This window comes from Aphanomyces astaci, assembly GCF_000520075.1.
Source record: "Aphanomyces astaci strain APO3 unplaced genomic scaffold supercont1.13, whole genome shotgun sequence".
NCBI classification, from domain to species: Eukaryota; Oomycota; class Saprolegniomycetes; order Saprolegniales; family Verrucalvaceae; genus Aphanomyces; species Aphanomyces astaci.
The window spans coordinates 287,975-302,411 of NW_009798276.1; the positions used below are offsets into that span (position 1 = coordinate 287,975).

At 50.8% G+C, this 14,437-nt stretch overlaps 8 protein-coding genes across 9 annotated transcripts; 6 read left to right on the top strand and 2 right to left on the bottom strand.

Annotated features, from left to right (window-relative positions):
• Positions 1-1,891, top strand: H257_06549 (hypothetical protein). The gene has a single exon (XM_009831812.1). The coding sequence runs from the start codon at positions 68-70 to the stop codon at positions 392-394; it is 327 nt and encodes a 108-aa protein (XP_009830114.1). The 5' UTR covers positions 1-67; the 3' UTR covers positions 395-1,891.
• H257_06550 (hypothetical protein) lies at positions 524-1,875 on the bottom strand. The gene has a single exon (XM_009831813.1). It carries the CDS (start codon positions 1,822-1,824, stop codon positions 577-579), a length of 1,248 nt encoding a protein of 415 aa, XP_009830115.1. The 5' UTR covers positions 1,825-1,875; the 3' UTR covers positions 524-576.
• Positions 1,892-3,575: 1,684 nt separating the features above from the next.
• H257_06551 (hypothetical protein) lies at positions 3,576-5,034 on the top strand (the record flags this gene model as incomplete). The annotated part of the gene is made up of 5 exons (XM_009831814.1): positions 3,576-3,975; positions 4,031-4,201; positions 4,264-4,551; positions 4,618-4,710; positions 4,866-5,034. Coding segments are annotated over 5 exons (1,119 nt in total), but the record flags the coding sequence as incomplete, so codon positions are not given.
• A 39-nt stretch (positions 5,035-5,073) lies between these two features.
• H257_06552 (hypothetical protein) lies at positions 5,074-5,400 on the top strand (the record flags this gene model as incomplete). The annotated part of the gene is made up of 1 exon (XM_009831815.1): positions 5,074-5,400. The coding sequence occupies one exon, from the start codon at positions 5,074-5,076 to the stop codon at positions 5,398-5,400; it is 327 nt and encodes a 108-aa protein (XP_009830117.1).
• A 298-nt stretch (positions 5,401-5,698) lies between these two features.
• On the top strand, positions 5,699-6,351 carry H257_06553 (hypothetical protein; the record flags this gene model as incomplete). Its single annotated transcript, XM_009831816.1, has 2 exons — positions 5,699-5,779; positions 6,103-6,351. The coding sequence occupies 2 exons, from the start codon at positions 5,699-5,701 to the stop codon at positions 6,349-6,351; spliced, it is 330 nt and encodes a 109-aa protein (XP_009830118.1).
• A 26-nt stretch (positions 6,352-6,377) lies between these two features.
• On the top strand, positions 6,378-9,146 carry H257_06554 (hypothetical protein; the record flags this gene model as incomplete). Its single annotated transcript, XM_009831817.1, has 7 exons — positions 6,378-6,620; positions 7,693-7,751; positions 7,821-7,876; positions 7,948-8,020; positions 8,091-8,287; positions 8,789-8,925; positions 8,979-9,146. The coding sequence occupies 7 exons, from the start codon at positions 6,378-6,380 to the stop codon at positions 9,144-9,146; spliced, it is 933 nt and encodes a 310-aa protein (XP_009830119.1).
• Positions 9,147-9,176: 30 nt separating this feature from the next.
• Positions 9,177-11,960, bottom strand: H257_06555 (hypothetical protein). Its single transcript, XM_009831818.1, has 12 exons — positions 11,733-11,960; positions 11,582-11,665; positions 11,425-11,532; positions 11,284-11,373; positions 11,143-11,199; positions 10,862-10,996; positions 10,603-10,782; positions 10,381-10,551; positions 10,204-10,311; positions 10,043-10,153; positions 9,833-9,952; positions 9,177-9,771 (listed from the first exon to the last, which is right to left on the bottom strand). The coding sequence occupies exons 1-12, from the start codon at positions 11,940-11,942 to the stop codon at positions 9,292-9,294; spliced, it is 1,854 nt and encodes a 617-aa protein (XP_009830120.1). The 5' UTR covers positions 11,943-11,960; the 3' UTR covers positions 9,177-9,291.
• An 85-nt stretch (positions 11,961-12,045) lies between these two features.
• H257_06556 lies at positions 12,046-14,107 on the top strand. 2 transcript variants are annotated; one of them, XM_009831819.1, is made up of 9 exons: positions 12,046-12,087; positions 12,141-12,353; positions 12,405-12,555; positions 12,630-12,803; positions 12,903-12,983; positions 13,110-13,193; positions 13,250-13,661; positions 13,727-13,845; positions 13,903-14,107. In XM_009831819.1, the coding sequence occupies exons 1-9, from the start codon at positions 12,071-12,073 to the stop codon at positions 14,050-14,052; spliced, it is 1,401 nt and encodes a 466-aa protein (XP_009830121.1). In that variant the 5' UTR covers positions 12,046-12,070; the 3' UTR covers positions 14,053-14,107. The 2 variants fall into 2 exon arrangements, with proteins under 2 accessions (XP_009830121.1, XP_009830122.1); XM_009831820.1 differs by having other exon boundaries at positions 13,250-13,845.
• The last annotated feature ends 330 nt before the right edge of the window (positions 14,108-14,437 follow it).

Sequence of the window (14,437 nt, forward strand, 5' to 3'; positions counted from 1 at the left end):
GCGTGGACGTGGGTGGTCGCTTGATGCTGCGCTCCCTGCAGCATGCTGCTAGTATGACGTGCAGAGAATGACGAGGTTGCTGGCGTACTGGCGGGAGCTATGGACTGCCTGGGCGGCAATGACATGGACTGGAGGATGTGCGCTGGTTATTACAAACTCAACGCACGATGCGACACCAGTCAGCTGCTTAAGCGCCGAATCTCCTTGCTCAAGGCCATTCGACACAGCGCTGGTTTCGCTTGAAATGATGGCGACGATTAAACAACGTGCGTGCAAAGTGAGGGATTGCCTACGATTCGCCGTCGTCGCCTGCATTCATTCCGCTCATCGCTATGACTTCAACACTCCACCGTCCCTCAGTGTGAGGATGTTGTGTAGCATTCGACGAAAGTAGCGGCTGGCCTACATACGACGACGCCATCGCCGCCCCCTGATGTGTCCTGGTCATACTCCATCGATCCCACATTCCATGCAGCGCCCGTCGTTGATCCATCTCGAGATCCACGCCAAGGATGTCCCCATCACGACGCGTTGATTTCTCGTGTTTGAATAATACTATTAGTTATTACTATGTTATTAAATGCCCAAATGCTTCAAATATTTAAATCGAATCTCCGAAGGCGACCGGCCCCGCGCGGGTAGCCGGACGGTGGTGTTTTGCGGCCGCAACTGCATCCCTGGTACGGCCGTTGCTGCTGCTGCTTGTTGCATCTGCTGCTGTTGAAGTCGCATCTCCGACTGTTGCTGCTGCTGCTGCTTGATCGCGGCGTCCACGAGGCGCTGCCGCGACTCCTCGGCGCCCATCGCGTCGTTCTCCATGGCTTCCTGCTTGGCCAGCGCTTCCACCTCGGCCTCCATTTCGTCGTACATTTCGTCCAAGTTGCGCTCGACCATCGTGATAAACTCGTGGCGCGAGTACCACATGCTATCCCTCTGTCGCTTGGAGAACTCTTTGTGCACTGGAATGTAATACAGGTCGGCTTCGTCCTCGAATCGTATCGATTTGGCGGCCTGGGACGGCCGTGGCGGCCGCGACGTGTCCTTCATGATCTTTGGTGGCGTCAGTTGGCCTTGGAGCAACCAGTGCGGGACGATGTCCTTTGCATCATCCACGACGGTGGGCGGTGACGGCGGCGTCGTGCCAGACACGTCTGGGGGCGACGCCAACGCCGCGTCACTGGAGCTGCCGCCGCTGTTGCTGATTTCGTTTGTATACCAGCGAGAAAACGCTTTAAATATGTTGGTGGGCTTCGGCTTGCCCTTGGAGTCGTTGAGTTTCACCTTGATCCCTTCTTTCTTCACGCGCCGCCTTCCCGTGGACCGTTCCAGATCCCGCACGGATAGGTTGATCCCGAGTTGATTCCAATACTGATGGCGTAGTACGAGGGGGTCGCGCTTGAGCACGCTGGGTTGAAAGGTGGGCGAGTTCATGGGCAAGGGCTGCATGTTGGGCGACGCGAACGACTGGATAGGGGACCTATCGTAGGTCGGCATGGTCGCCGACGAGAGGACGTCGACGGGACACACGGCAAGCACAGGCATGGGTTTGATGAGGTGGTCTTCGTAATCTGGTTCTCGTTCGTCGGACGAGTTGCTGGCTTCAGTCGACAATTCGTCGTCAAGAACAAGATCCTTGGAACGGGGTGAGATTGTGTCGTTACACGGGTACAAGGCAGCGGCGACAGGGATAGACGGAGGCGCTGTGGTGGTGTCGGGCGGTGTCTTCGGGAGGTCGTTCTGCGGGTTCAAATGCAGAGATGAAGAGGTAACAACGTCGTCGACCACCCCCATGCTCGTGCTGCTTCTTGAGGGTTTATCAGCCATCTGATTTCACGTTGGCGTGCGTGGTGGCGTGTATTTTTTTGTTTTATTCGCCAGGATTTGTAATGACGGGCCCTTGAACTTCAACGTGCGCCGGTGGTATTATTTTACATTCCACGGAACTGGATACAAACTCCAGGTGGTTTCACAACATCGAGAAAAAAAACTTCACGCCACCCAAAATAAGAATATCGGCGGAAATTCTTGCGGCCGTCCGACGTGGGACCAAATACCCGACAGTCCCGACACTTGATGGACAGGAAGTAACAGTGTACAGTAGACTCCGATCACGACATAGTAAAGGCTGAATGACTCAATGTTTGGTCAATTACCACGCACAAACGCCGCAAGCGCTAGGAGTACGAAGTATTAAGTGGGTTGATGTACTAAGTGTACTTGTAGTACCAGTGTAACCCCAAGATATGTACAGTAGTTCAATTCACTTGGAGGTGTGAATTTCTCTCACCTTGGACTGGCGATTTTTTGCACATGTACTCAAGGAACAGGGTGTGTCGGTCGTACAGTACATGTACCTCCAATATGTACTACTACATTGTACTACACTAGTAGATAACGTTACTGTAGATGTACTTGTATCTACAACTACGACGTACTAGTAATAGTAGTATGTACGATTGTCGAGATTTACACGGTACGACGTCTGCATTGCCTCGACTGGACACAACTTGCCACTGCATGCCTGGTCCGATTGTGGCTTTGCCAATCCGTCCATGGAGAGTGAATGGACGGCGCGGCAGAAAAGGTGCGCATAAACAAGAGCTGGCGACAATGGCAACGGATTCAAGAGGGTATATACATTGTATCTTCAACTTCATGGTGTATCTTTTTGCAAGATGAGATTGGAATTTGGGGAATTGTTTACCGGGTGTTTGAATCGACCTGTCGGGTATATGCTCCATGTCGGGTTTTCAAAGGTGGCACGGCGGGTCGCGCGATCCTGATAACTCGGCGGGTTTATGCATCATGTGTTGCGAACACGGTGGCACTTGTCGTGGGAAAGCAAGGGAACGTGGGCGACGACGCAAAGGACAGGGACCAGGGCAGCGTGTCTTACAAATGTCGTGCTGTTGCCGCTGCATGGATTATGTATAGCTAGCTTCCCATCTGTCCGTCCAAATTGTGGTGGTTCCGCCATCAGATATTCCATCCGATTGGCATGTCTCGATCAGAATCAACGTGGAGGCATCCTGTGATTGCATTGGTATGCGGCATTGCTCATGGGAGGGACATAAGATACTAGTACACATGAGCCGCAGTGACGACATGGTGAAGATCGCGTGCATGCATGACAATCAACGAGGATGTGCTACACGTTGTACGAGCTCTGAATACGAGCCATTGGTTTAAAATGATGAAAGGCCACATTCATACTCGGTAACGTTACAGGGTCGTTCGTTTCACTGAATCAACATACACCTTTCCAATGGTTTCTACCCTCTGCTACATGGCAACCATGGCCTGCTCCGCTGTGATGCTTGAGTGCTTTGACGATCGATGTGGCGCTTCGGTTCGCAAATCACGATTTTGGATATTATGGATGATTGTGAATTCTTGTCCGAGACAATCCACGACGTTACTTCGAACTACCAATCAAATCCAATCAAGCAAATATTCCACCAATCATCATTCAGAATTACTTCGAAGTATTTGGCCCATTCTATATTCCCTCTAGCATTTTATAGCGTAAACAGGAAAGTGCAGAATGCGATGAGTATAATATTTGGGAGGTGTTTATGTCCATCAACGTCGTCATCCTTGTCGCCGCCACTGCGATGTCCGCTTTCTACGGGAGGTCTCGTCGACATGAGCAACTCCAGGAACGGGTCCCAGAACACTATGTTCGTGCTGGAGAGGAGCGTTGCGATCGTGTGTTCATGCGTGGCCGCCCTCTGCTACGTGTACATTGTCATGAGCATTCGAGCTCGCGAGTTCGTCGCCACATGTCCCAATTGGTGCACGTGCTCGCTTTGTTGAACCTCCCAGGACAGATTGCCCGTATCGTGCTGGAAGGATTGAAGTCGTCCGAACCTGCTTCGTCCTTCGCCCGGTGCAAAGCACCTTCGTCGCCACGTCAGTCTGAGACTGCCGACTGTGGCGGCTGGAAAGTGTTGTTGGTGCAGTCCCTCATCGCTGGTACGTACGAATCATCTTGTTCACGACTGGCTAATTGCATATGTGTGCGTCCAAGGTCTTCGATCATCGAATCTGATATCGTGGTTGTGGCAATGCGTGATGGCCTACCACTTGTGGCTGTGGGTCGTGTGGGGTTTCGATTGTCGCCGCATGTGCCGGCACATTCGCATCCTCCAAATCGTGTCGGTGCTTGTGGCGGTCGCGCTCAGCGCAGGCCCCTTCTTTGGTACCCCTCGGATCTCATCGTTGTTGTTGCTGATGATCTGGTTTGGTCATGGGATTTGCCAGGTCCATGTCCGGCCTACGACATCGCAACGTTTGCCGCCGCCATCACGTCGTCCCCGTCGCTCCTTGTCGTGTGTCATGTCCTGTGGCTTGTCTTCAGTCTCGGGATCATGGTCGTGGCGGTGCTCGTGGTGCTCTGTCGTAAGCTATCATGTGTCTCGTCTAGGATGCATTCATCATGTACTAGGCAAAAACCCAATCACCTGGCGGCGTACCATCAAGTCGGAAAGGTTCTTACGGTGTGCATCTGGTACTCGATTCTGTATCGCATTGTCGAGGCCCCTGTTTTAGGTGTGTAGTACAGCGCTACTCCCTATCTTATCCACGTTGTTTGACAAGGCTAAACATCAGACGTAGCGCTCAATGTGATTGCACCTGCATCGGTCAGGTCGTCTCACGCCATCCAAGGTCCACGCTTTGCCTTGCACCATGTACTTGGTCCGCTCGAAGGTACTCACTCACTACCCCTACACTACTGTACTACCTACAGTAGTTCGTTTTCCCCAACCACGTACCGGTATAATTCCTATGCCTACAACGCTCCTTGTGCGCCACACTTTTTTATCAAAATCATACTCCGGGGTATCTGAGATACTGTAACTTAGGATGTGGCCTGGCCGTGTTGTATGGGGGAGCGGTCGTGTCGTGGTCGGCAAAGCACGACGCGTACGTCCAGACGACGTACCCGTCGTCGTCATCGTCCAACCACCACACGTCTGCTGGCCGACGCTGTCACAGCCTGGACCACATGTGCTTGTTTGTGACAGCGTATGACGTGTGCAAATATACTTTCCCGCGTCGCAGCTGCCGGCAATGGTAACCCCCCGGCCACGATCTGTACGTGGTGGGGCTGCACAACTGCATCGACGTCAACGTGGCCGAGCAAGCAATCGTCCGGTATCTCCAACGCATATCGCAGTTTGCCGACTTTCAAGCGGTGGCGATCACCCACAGCCGCCGCCTTTTGCCGTCCATGGAGGGCTCCAGCTTGTGTTTGCCAAAGCGGCAGACATTGCTCTAGGCAACGTCGCTGTCGACGAGGTATGTACTGGTCTCTCTGACATTATTGTAGTGACCAAACAAACCAAGCAACCGCGGCAGACAGATTCGAGTGATTGGGATGTTAAAATTATACTGTGAATGTAGTCGCTATAAACATTCCAAAATTATTCGTTTCGTGGTTTGTCGAATCACAAAATATTGCGTCACACTGTGGGAGCGTACTGATTGGTTGAATATACTTGTCCGTTCTGTAAGCTGAGCCAATCAAATTCTCTCAAAAATGGATTAGCCAATAGCGTCGATTCGTGATTTCATTTGGCGGCGAGATCATTCGATTCGACGGGGTCTGGAACTTTGTACCGAATAGCCACAATACTATTATTCCACTGCACCCTTGCTCACGATGGCGTCTACAGGGGGCATTCAATAGCTCGTCATGACAGTAGTTGCGGTGGCGCTGCGACTGTTTGACGCGTCCGTGGCGGTGGCTACATGCAAACTCAACCCGTTTTCCGATGTACGTACATACGATTCCAATTTCATATTGCCTTTCTTTTGCCCATATAGTGTGCACTTTTGTGTTGAATCGCCAAATGTATCGATTGATTCTTTGTACTGAATTTTGTATGTCAAAAGGGGTCCTGTGGTGATTTGTATCACACTAATTGAAGTCACACACTAATTCGACGTTGATGGTAATCTGATTGGCTAAATATATCCTTCTGCCGATAATTCTTCTGTCCTTTTATTTGCTTGTGTCGATTCATGATTCTCCATGTCTCTCCAGTTTAGAATACAAACTACAATATGCGATACGGGACAAACGTTCATTCCGTGTAGGAGCCTACTGCATTGACCCGAAAGGTCCGAGACTCGATGCAGCTCATGCAGTCGTTCAATGTGTCGCTGGAACTGCCGCATCACTGCCACCACATCTTGGGCGGCGGGTCCACTTTGGCGTGGGTAAAATCCCCCATCAAACGCTCGTCAATTGCATTGAAACGGCCTACTTGGCCCAACGGCGCTGGAAGCTGCCGCGGCGGCGCGACGACGGCAGGGCGGTGCCATGTCCCCGTCTGCCCCGAGTAGTATCATCGACGACTACGACGACGACCATGATGACTTGGACGCACGTCGTCGTGGACGTGATGCACGATGTCGACTCGTTTTGGAACGTCCACCTGCCACCGTCGTCGCAGATACCAACGTCGTCGCAGATAAAAATCTCGCACAAACTACGGGCCAAGAAGACGAAGAGCTGGTGCGCTTACCTCGTCGACGCCGCGGAAGGCGCGGAAACTGCGTGGCTGGACGTGGTGGAATGCGACAACTTGCAGCGACTGATGGACTCGAACGACGTACGATATATATATATACAAAAAATATCGTATTTTTTACTAGTATTGGACATTTGGTACGAATTTAGTATATTTTAGTATAAACCACGGGGATTTTTGGAAGGTTTATAGCGAATTCACGATATCTCAGCTCTACTGTATATTTGTGCTCGATTGAACGAACCATGGAAAATCGGGACATTTGAAGAAAGTCGACAATATTGTCGATTTGATACAAATTTGGGGAGGGGTGCAATCGAATCGCGCCGACCAAACCGATCCACAATCGATCTGATTGGTTGAATTTCATTGAGAAGGTTTTGATTGGTTAATAATTTTGAGCTCATCTGAAGTAGCCAATCAAATCGATTTTAATTCCAACGAGAAACCACGCCACAACACGAAATTTCACTCGAAAGCACAAAATCTGTGGTAACGTAAAAAACCAATTTAAGATAACTTTGTTGGAGGCGTCGGAGTAGAATGAACATAACTTTTGAGTCCGTTACGATATTTGAGTTTTGATTCCAATAGACAAGACCCTCCGCTTTCAGTTCATAATCGAATCATCAGTTTAGGCGATGAACATCACAGGTAAATTTGTTACTTTCTAAGCATTTGTACTCACATTTTGATAGCCAATTTAGGATAATTTTTTTTATCTTAAAGTATGTATGTGTTGGAGCATTGAAATTCTGTGTTTAGGGTAAGCGGTTACAACAGGTTGCATATAATTTATACAAGGGTACTGTTTTATAGAGTTATATTTCTGTTGTGGATGGATTAACACTCGACAAAATCTCAGATCCAACCCAATGTGGCCCGTGTCGACTAGGGTACTTCAAACCCAATCTTGAATAACTATTACCAATGGATTCTGCGCCGTTTTTGCATTTCATTCACGTGACGGAATGGCCAGCATTATATGATAGAGGTTTTAACTCGAACAAATTACGAGCAATACAAAGTTATCCGAAATTGGTTAAGTTATCTTAAACTGGTTTTTTACGTTAGATCTTTTATGGCTTTCAAAAGCCCGCAATTTCGTTTTTGCCGTACAACCCCAACGCTGACTATTTGTTTGCAAGAACAGACCACGTCGCGCCGAGCTAGGCTGACCGCATTTTGGATCACTCGATGCCTGGCGTCAACGTACGTACGTCGCGTGAACGATGTCGCGTATTATCGTCTTTAATCGTGTTGGGTTGTTGGGTATTGTAGGTATCGCCGAGACAGGAAGATTCATTATTCCTTCTCCGTGTCGGCCCAGTTTAAACGTAAAACTATATGTATTATAGTAGTAGTTTGCTTTGGTGGTGGACTTATCGTCGCATCGTGGGTTTCTTAGCTGCGCCATCCTGCTGGGTATGGGCGATGGCTCGACATACCCAGCAGGATGGCGCAGCTACCAACCAGTTCCGGTTAGACTTTCACAATTTGGATGTGACTTTGTGGCAACCAAGTACCCGCGTTCGGATGCCATCGGTGCAGTCGACTACTCGATGTGCATGATGTCACGGCGGCGGTCGTTTTGCAAGGCCCTGTGCACGTGTCCCCCACTGTCGACCAACTTGGCCCATCGGTTTCAAATCATGCACAACGGTCGTTGCCCACGTTTGTGAAACCGAACGAAGTCAAGTGCGTTGCATGCCAAGACGACGCCATGGACGACACGGACAATAGTCTAGGTCCGATGCGCCCGCCGCGCTACATTTTTTATTGTGCTTTCAAGCTAAATTTGGTATTTTCGGTAAATTCGACGATGTCAAATCCACCTGCAATCGTCGAGACTGTCGTTTTACTTGAACGAAATATATTCATACACACTGTGACTCCTTTCCGATTCAACGTTGAACTCTTTGTGAAATGGACAACCTTGCACACATCTGCAATTTGATTGGTCGAAAAGTATTTTTTCGACAATTTCATTGGCTACTTCAGTCCGTCGATTTGATTGGCAGCCCCCCAGCCCATTTTGAAATCGATTACCAATACTTCGAAGTACCAATGTCGCGCAGAATTCGCCGGTCAAAATTTCGATTGTCTTCCCTTGCCAGGCCTCAGGTTTGTCGATATTATAAACATACTGCTTAGGATGACTTTTTGAATATGCCGAGAATCGCTATATTATTGTGGACGGATATAGCTACCACCACTCCATCCCCCAACCATGCTACGACACGACGAAGGAGGAGATCCGTTCTTCTTTGGCAGCAGTAGCAGCATGCACCCCGACCGACGACGGCCGCCCAAACCATACGCCGTCCCGACCAAAACCAGCTGGGCGGACGCCCAGGCGCGAGGGCTGTCGCATACACGTGATACCGTTCCAGCACGTGGTGGAGAAGGTCGACGGGGGTCGCGGCGAGGGGGGGGCAGGGGGTGCTGGCAATCGCAGAAGCCGACTTGGGCATGACCAAACAATTCGATATTCCCCTCACTTGGGGGGGCAAGCATACGGGGTACTTGCATGTCGACGTCAGGGTCACGATAGTGTCAGATGTGCACTGGGAACTGTATCTCAACCCGCCGTCACGTCGTTCGTAATAGTTGTCGTTGTAGTACGAAGTCGAGTTACTCAATATGAACGAAGGCGTGCCTCGTTGTTATTTAAAACGTTAATCATCCACTTCCCAAAGTCCTCGCTGCAGCCGTCATATAAACATACTCGTAGCATCGATCCCACAAACTGTTAGCTGGTCTCTACTACCGATGATCCCGCCAGGTCCAGGAGCGTTAGCGCTTCGTGGGCGCTTGTAGGCGAGGAAAATGAAGACAATGTGGGGAGGAGGTGAGGAAGAGGTGACTGGAGATGGGGCTGAGGGACGTGGAGTGCCACGTCTCGCGGTTGAATCGCGTCTACATTGAAACTGCGTTGGCTGGCAACATTCTCGTCTTGCAGATGGATCGGGGAAGACAAAGTAGCAGAGCCCGACCCTCCTCCTCGTTGACGACTCTCGGCCGTGAGTCGTCCAATGCGCTCCATTTGCAATTGCTTGCGCACGGCCGCCAATTGCTCCAACATGGCGTTCTGTAGCAACTGCTTGGACTGTTTGAGTTGGTCCAGCTGGTGCTGCTGCGCCGCCACGGTCGCGGCCATCGCTTGCTGTTCCTCTATGGCCGTCGCGCTGATCGTCACAGCTTCGTTCATCGACCGCGCCGCTTCATTGCGCTAGTTTCATGAATGCATCACAGTTACATCATCCCTTGTGTCATCATCTTGATCGTGCTACCTCTTGAGCAAGTGCATCCATGTCGGCGGCGGCTTTGGCCATGGTCGCGTTCAACGCGTCGGCGCGGCTTGCGTGTGCTGCCACCGACGCCTCCAACTCCACCACGCGGTGTTGCAATGTCTAACCCAGGCAGGATGGAGTATATGATTCCAACAGTCGTATCATGTTACAAACACAACAACATAGTTGTCGTAGGTTGTTGCTATGTACCTGAATCGTATCGTTCAACTCGCTGGCGTCGGCTTTCAAACTCGCACAGGTGCGCTCAAGGTTTTGGGCGAGACTTTGCCACTTTTGTGTGTCGTCGCGCATCGCGTGAAGCTATAAACATGGGCATATGAATCACCACAAATCCACAATTACCAAAGTACCTCGCGATGCAAGTGTTCCACTGCCGACGTCTTGTCCTGCACCAGCTTTCGCAGCGCTTCACCGCCAGATCGTTCGTGGACAAGGGCATCTTGCGTGATGTGGTATGCCTATGGTCGTCGTCGTCGTTCTTCCTTTCAAACTTCAATTTGTATTGGTTGTTGATGCATGGTTGGTACCTGGAGCAGTTTGTCATGTGCGGCTTGGTTTGTGACTGCGGAGGCGTTCGCATTCTCGATGCGTTCCACATGGGTTTGTAACTGCACATGCAGGGCGTCGATAGCTTGCTTGTGACTAGCGTGGAGCTGTTGCACGGCTGCCTGTGCCTGCAAAAGCTTCTCGGCCTGCTCCTACTCGTCGTATATGACGACCAGTTGTCGTCTTATTTCGGAATGCTCTACCTGGACGTAGCCCAAGAGCATTCGCTTTTCGTCGGCCAAGTTGTCGCAAGTGGTTTGCAATGACTGGATCTGTTCCATGCCCTTGGCCACCTGGGCTTCACTCGTAGCGAGTGCCGACTCGGTTGCAATGTGCGCCGAGTCTGCCCTGTGGAGATCGTGGTCCTTCGAGTCGAGGGCTGCCTATGACGAATGCGACACGGTTATCGTCGTTGGCACTATGACATAGCCTTTGGATGGACCAACTGATTGTAGCGCGTACCTGCAGCTCGGCCACGTGGGTTGCTTCGACGGCGATTTGCATGCTCAAGCCAGCGTTTGCTTCTTGCAGCCGAGCGATTTCATAAATTAACCCGTTGTGTACGTTGCCATCCAGTCCCATGTCTCGAATTCGAATCTAAATAGGCATTCATAGGGTAGTAGTACACCGAAAGATCGTCAATTCTATTGACAAGACTACAACGTGCAATAAATGTGGAGAGAGCAATACAATCCGTCACATATCTCTCGATCAACTGCTTCAGTGTCATCATGTCTACGGACCTCAAGGGACCGCTTCAAGATGGTGATTTTTGCCCACGCATCTTGTACCACACCTTCCTAGAGGCCAATATCACTTTGATTACGGGAAAATTGTTGCCATGGAAGGACGATATAGCATCAATATGACGACATCCAACGAACTTTGTCTGCAATGGTGTTTCGTTGGGCCACGCCTTGAGCTTCCAACTCGCGAATGCGAGCCAAGAGCTCGGCATGTTTGGTCGCAGCGGCCTGTCAACATGGGAGTTTGACAATGAATCAAGCCACAGCTTGTAAGCGTACGTGGCCACGGGTACCCATGGCGACAGTTTGCTCGATGCGCTTGGCGTAGTCTCGATTCGCAATCGCTTGGGCTTCTGCCAACTTCTTGTCTGCAGCCACACGTTCCAACTACAAGATAGATATGCTATCCAGGCAAGAGCGATCCGAGAATACGGACCAGAGCGGATTTTTTGTGCAGATCTTTTTCCAGCTGCTGCTTGTCCACACGCAGCCTGCGAATCTCCTTCTGCACACCTTCGGTCTACGCATGCATGCATGCATCATATTCTGGTCATGGTTTCGAGCAACGGTGGCAGGTGCATACAAACCTTTTGCGTGGCGCGCTCTAGGTTGAGGCGGGTGCGGTGGTAGCGCACTTCCAACTCCCGCATGTGCTTGTTGAGACTGGCCACGCTACTCGTGGACGCAGGGTACCTCACCTCCGTCTCTGGGAGGCCCATGGCACTGCGCACGTTGTTGTCTTCGAGAAGGATCTCTATGTCATCGACGGCCACCTTGGTAGACGCCGTCGTGGCCATGTCGAACGTTAACTTGCGAACACATCCGGAATGATAACTTATCCGGATATGAAACCGCCACCAATCGGATCCAGCGTTCGAGATTTTAGTCTCACGATGGATTGTTTCGATCTTTAACGCCGCCTGCCATGTCGACGGAAGCATTGTACGTGAATGCCGTGCTTGCCTATCTCATAGTATCCACTGACATGGCTCTAGCCAAACCACCTACGACGAACCACTCTTGGCTTCGCATCATTCACCACCACGGAAGGACAGTTCATCGTCCCTCGGGCTGGGCCTGAGTTTAGCCACCGTTGTGACACAGCTCAACTCGTTCTTGGCAGTGTTATGGCCTGTGTTAGTAACCATGATTCTTGCGAGTATGGTGGCCGTGAGCATGCGAGACGCTGATGCCGAACGTGCAATGAGGTAACAGACCAAGCCAGTGGCTGACCAATCTCAACCATTCTTGGTGTGTAGCCGGTACTTGTACTACAAAGGCATTGACGAATCGATCGAAAGCTCGAGTACCAAGGTCGTTGAAGCCTTGACAAACGCCCTGGTCATCATCTTCTTCATTGCGATCGTCACGTTTGCAGTCGTGTTGCTGTACAAGTTCAACTGCATGGGGGTACGCCAGTGCTGTTGGTCTCTCTATCTATGAACCTCTATCGTGTATTTTCCAGTGCTCATTGGTCATTGTAGGGTCTGCAAGGCTATTTAATGGCGTCGTCTGCCACCCTTCTTGGGCTCGTGGGCAGCGTGTTGGTGGAGAAAATAGTCTGCGGTCATTGGCACTGGCACGTCGACGCAATATCCATGACGTTTGTCATGTATAACTTTGCCATTGTCGGCACTTTGAGCATCTTTTACCAAAAGGTATTACTCTGCCGCTTTGTATTCCCATGTACATACATCGATTAAATATATACTGGAATACATGAATACACATTGCTAACCCCGAAACTTCTCCCCCAGGGCGTATCGCCGAACGTCGGGCGTGCTTACTTGGTCGTCTCCAGTGTCATCATGTCGTGGCAACTCTGTCAATTGCCTTCGGTAAAACATGGTTAGATTGTTTCACCCTTGGAGGAAACTATGTTACTTCGGGCGAGTTATCCCTGCTATGGATGGCCGCGGAAATGTGCAAACTCATGTCTGTGGTATATGACCATATATGTATAGTGGAGTACGTGGGCGATTCTGTGTGCTCTGGCATTTTGGGACTTGTTTGCCGTCTTGACGCCATGTGGCCCGTTGCGTTGGTTGGTACGAATGGACGACCGACCTCAAATAAACCAACGACTGAACGACGTCCATGTTAGGTCAACTTGATCCACAGCGAAGGACGACCGATGCCTGGGCTCTTGTACGAAGCCGACATCAGACAGACCCACCAGAGCAATGCCAGCACCACCACTGCGTCCAACCTGCAAACAAACCCCGGGAATGCCAAGCCCTACCGCGGGTCGTCGTCCGCCGCCGTGTACGCCATGGCAGTGCCAGGGCCGCGGCAACTAGTCGTGTTTGAAAACCAATTGCTAGAGTTCTGCCGAGATTACAACTCCCCCCACGCTGCACACGTGGCAGCCGTGGCCAAGCAGTACCTCCACAACCAACCCGCGTGCTGGCGATTGCTCTATACAAAGTACAACGTATCGTACATCCGAAGCAACCGATCGTACCCGTCGTATGCTGACGTGTTTGACAGCGTGTCATTGGCCCAAGACAATGCAAGTATGTGATTGTTCATGATGTCGATGAGATGGACAGCTGGTAATGAGCGTGGCCGTGCGACGTAGATGAAAAGGACACGATCAAGCTCGGTCTGGGCGACTTTATCTTTTACAGCGTCCTCGTGGCCCGCGCCGCCATGACGAGCTTTGCGGCGTTCGTCGCGTGTTTTGTGTGTGTGATTGTGGTACGTACGCATCAATATCTCTTCTGGCTCTGGTGTTGATGTCGTCATCTACGATAGGGGCTGGCCATCACCATGTACCTCCTCGGCCATTTCAATGCACTTCCAGCTTTACCGATCTCGATTCTCCTTGGCGTGTCTGCCTTCTTCTGGATGGCGGAGGTGGGCAACGACTACATTGCCTTTCTCGTGTATCGGGGCATTTTGTAACTGCCAACATGAAAAAACTTCGTCAACTGTATCCCTTGACGAATTATATTTTCTATTTGTAAACCCTACTCCAGATAGAGGAGCTGGTTGCCCTCGACGACACCACTACGTCTGTAGTTTCTCGACCAGTTCAGGCAACCGTTGAGGGGCTTATCGTTGCTCCATGCATGCATGCGGATCTACAGTACTCTTCTGCCAGTAGTCTTTGCGGCTCTACATGCACACACATGTGGACTTGCCTGGATTTGATTATTTGTAGCTCTCGGCGCGTCGGTTTGGCGGCATCGTACTTGAACTAGTCAATACATTAATCAAGGTTTTACATAATCGCACTTAACCGGAGATTCGAGAACGGGACAGTGTCAAAACCCTTCAAAAACAAATA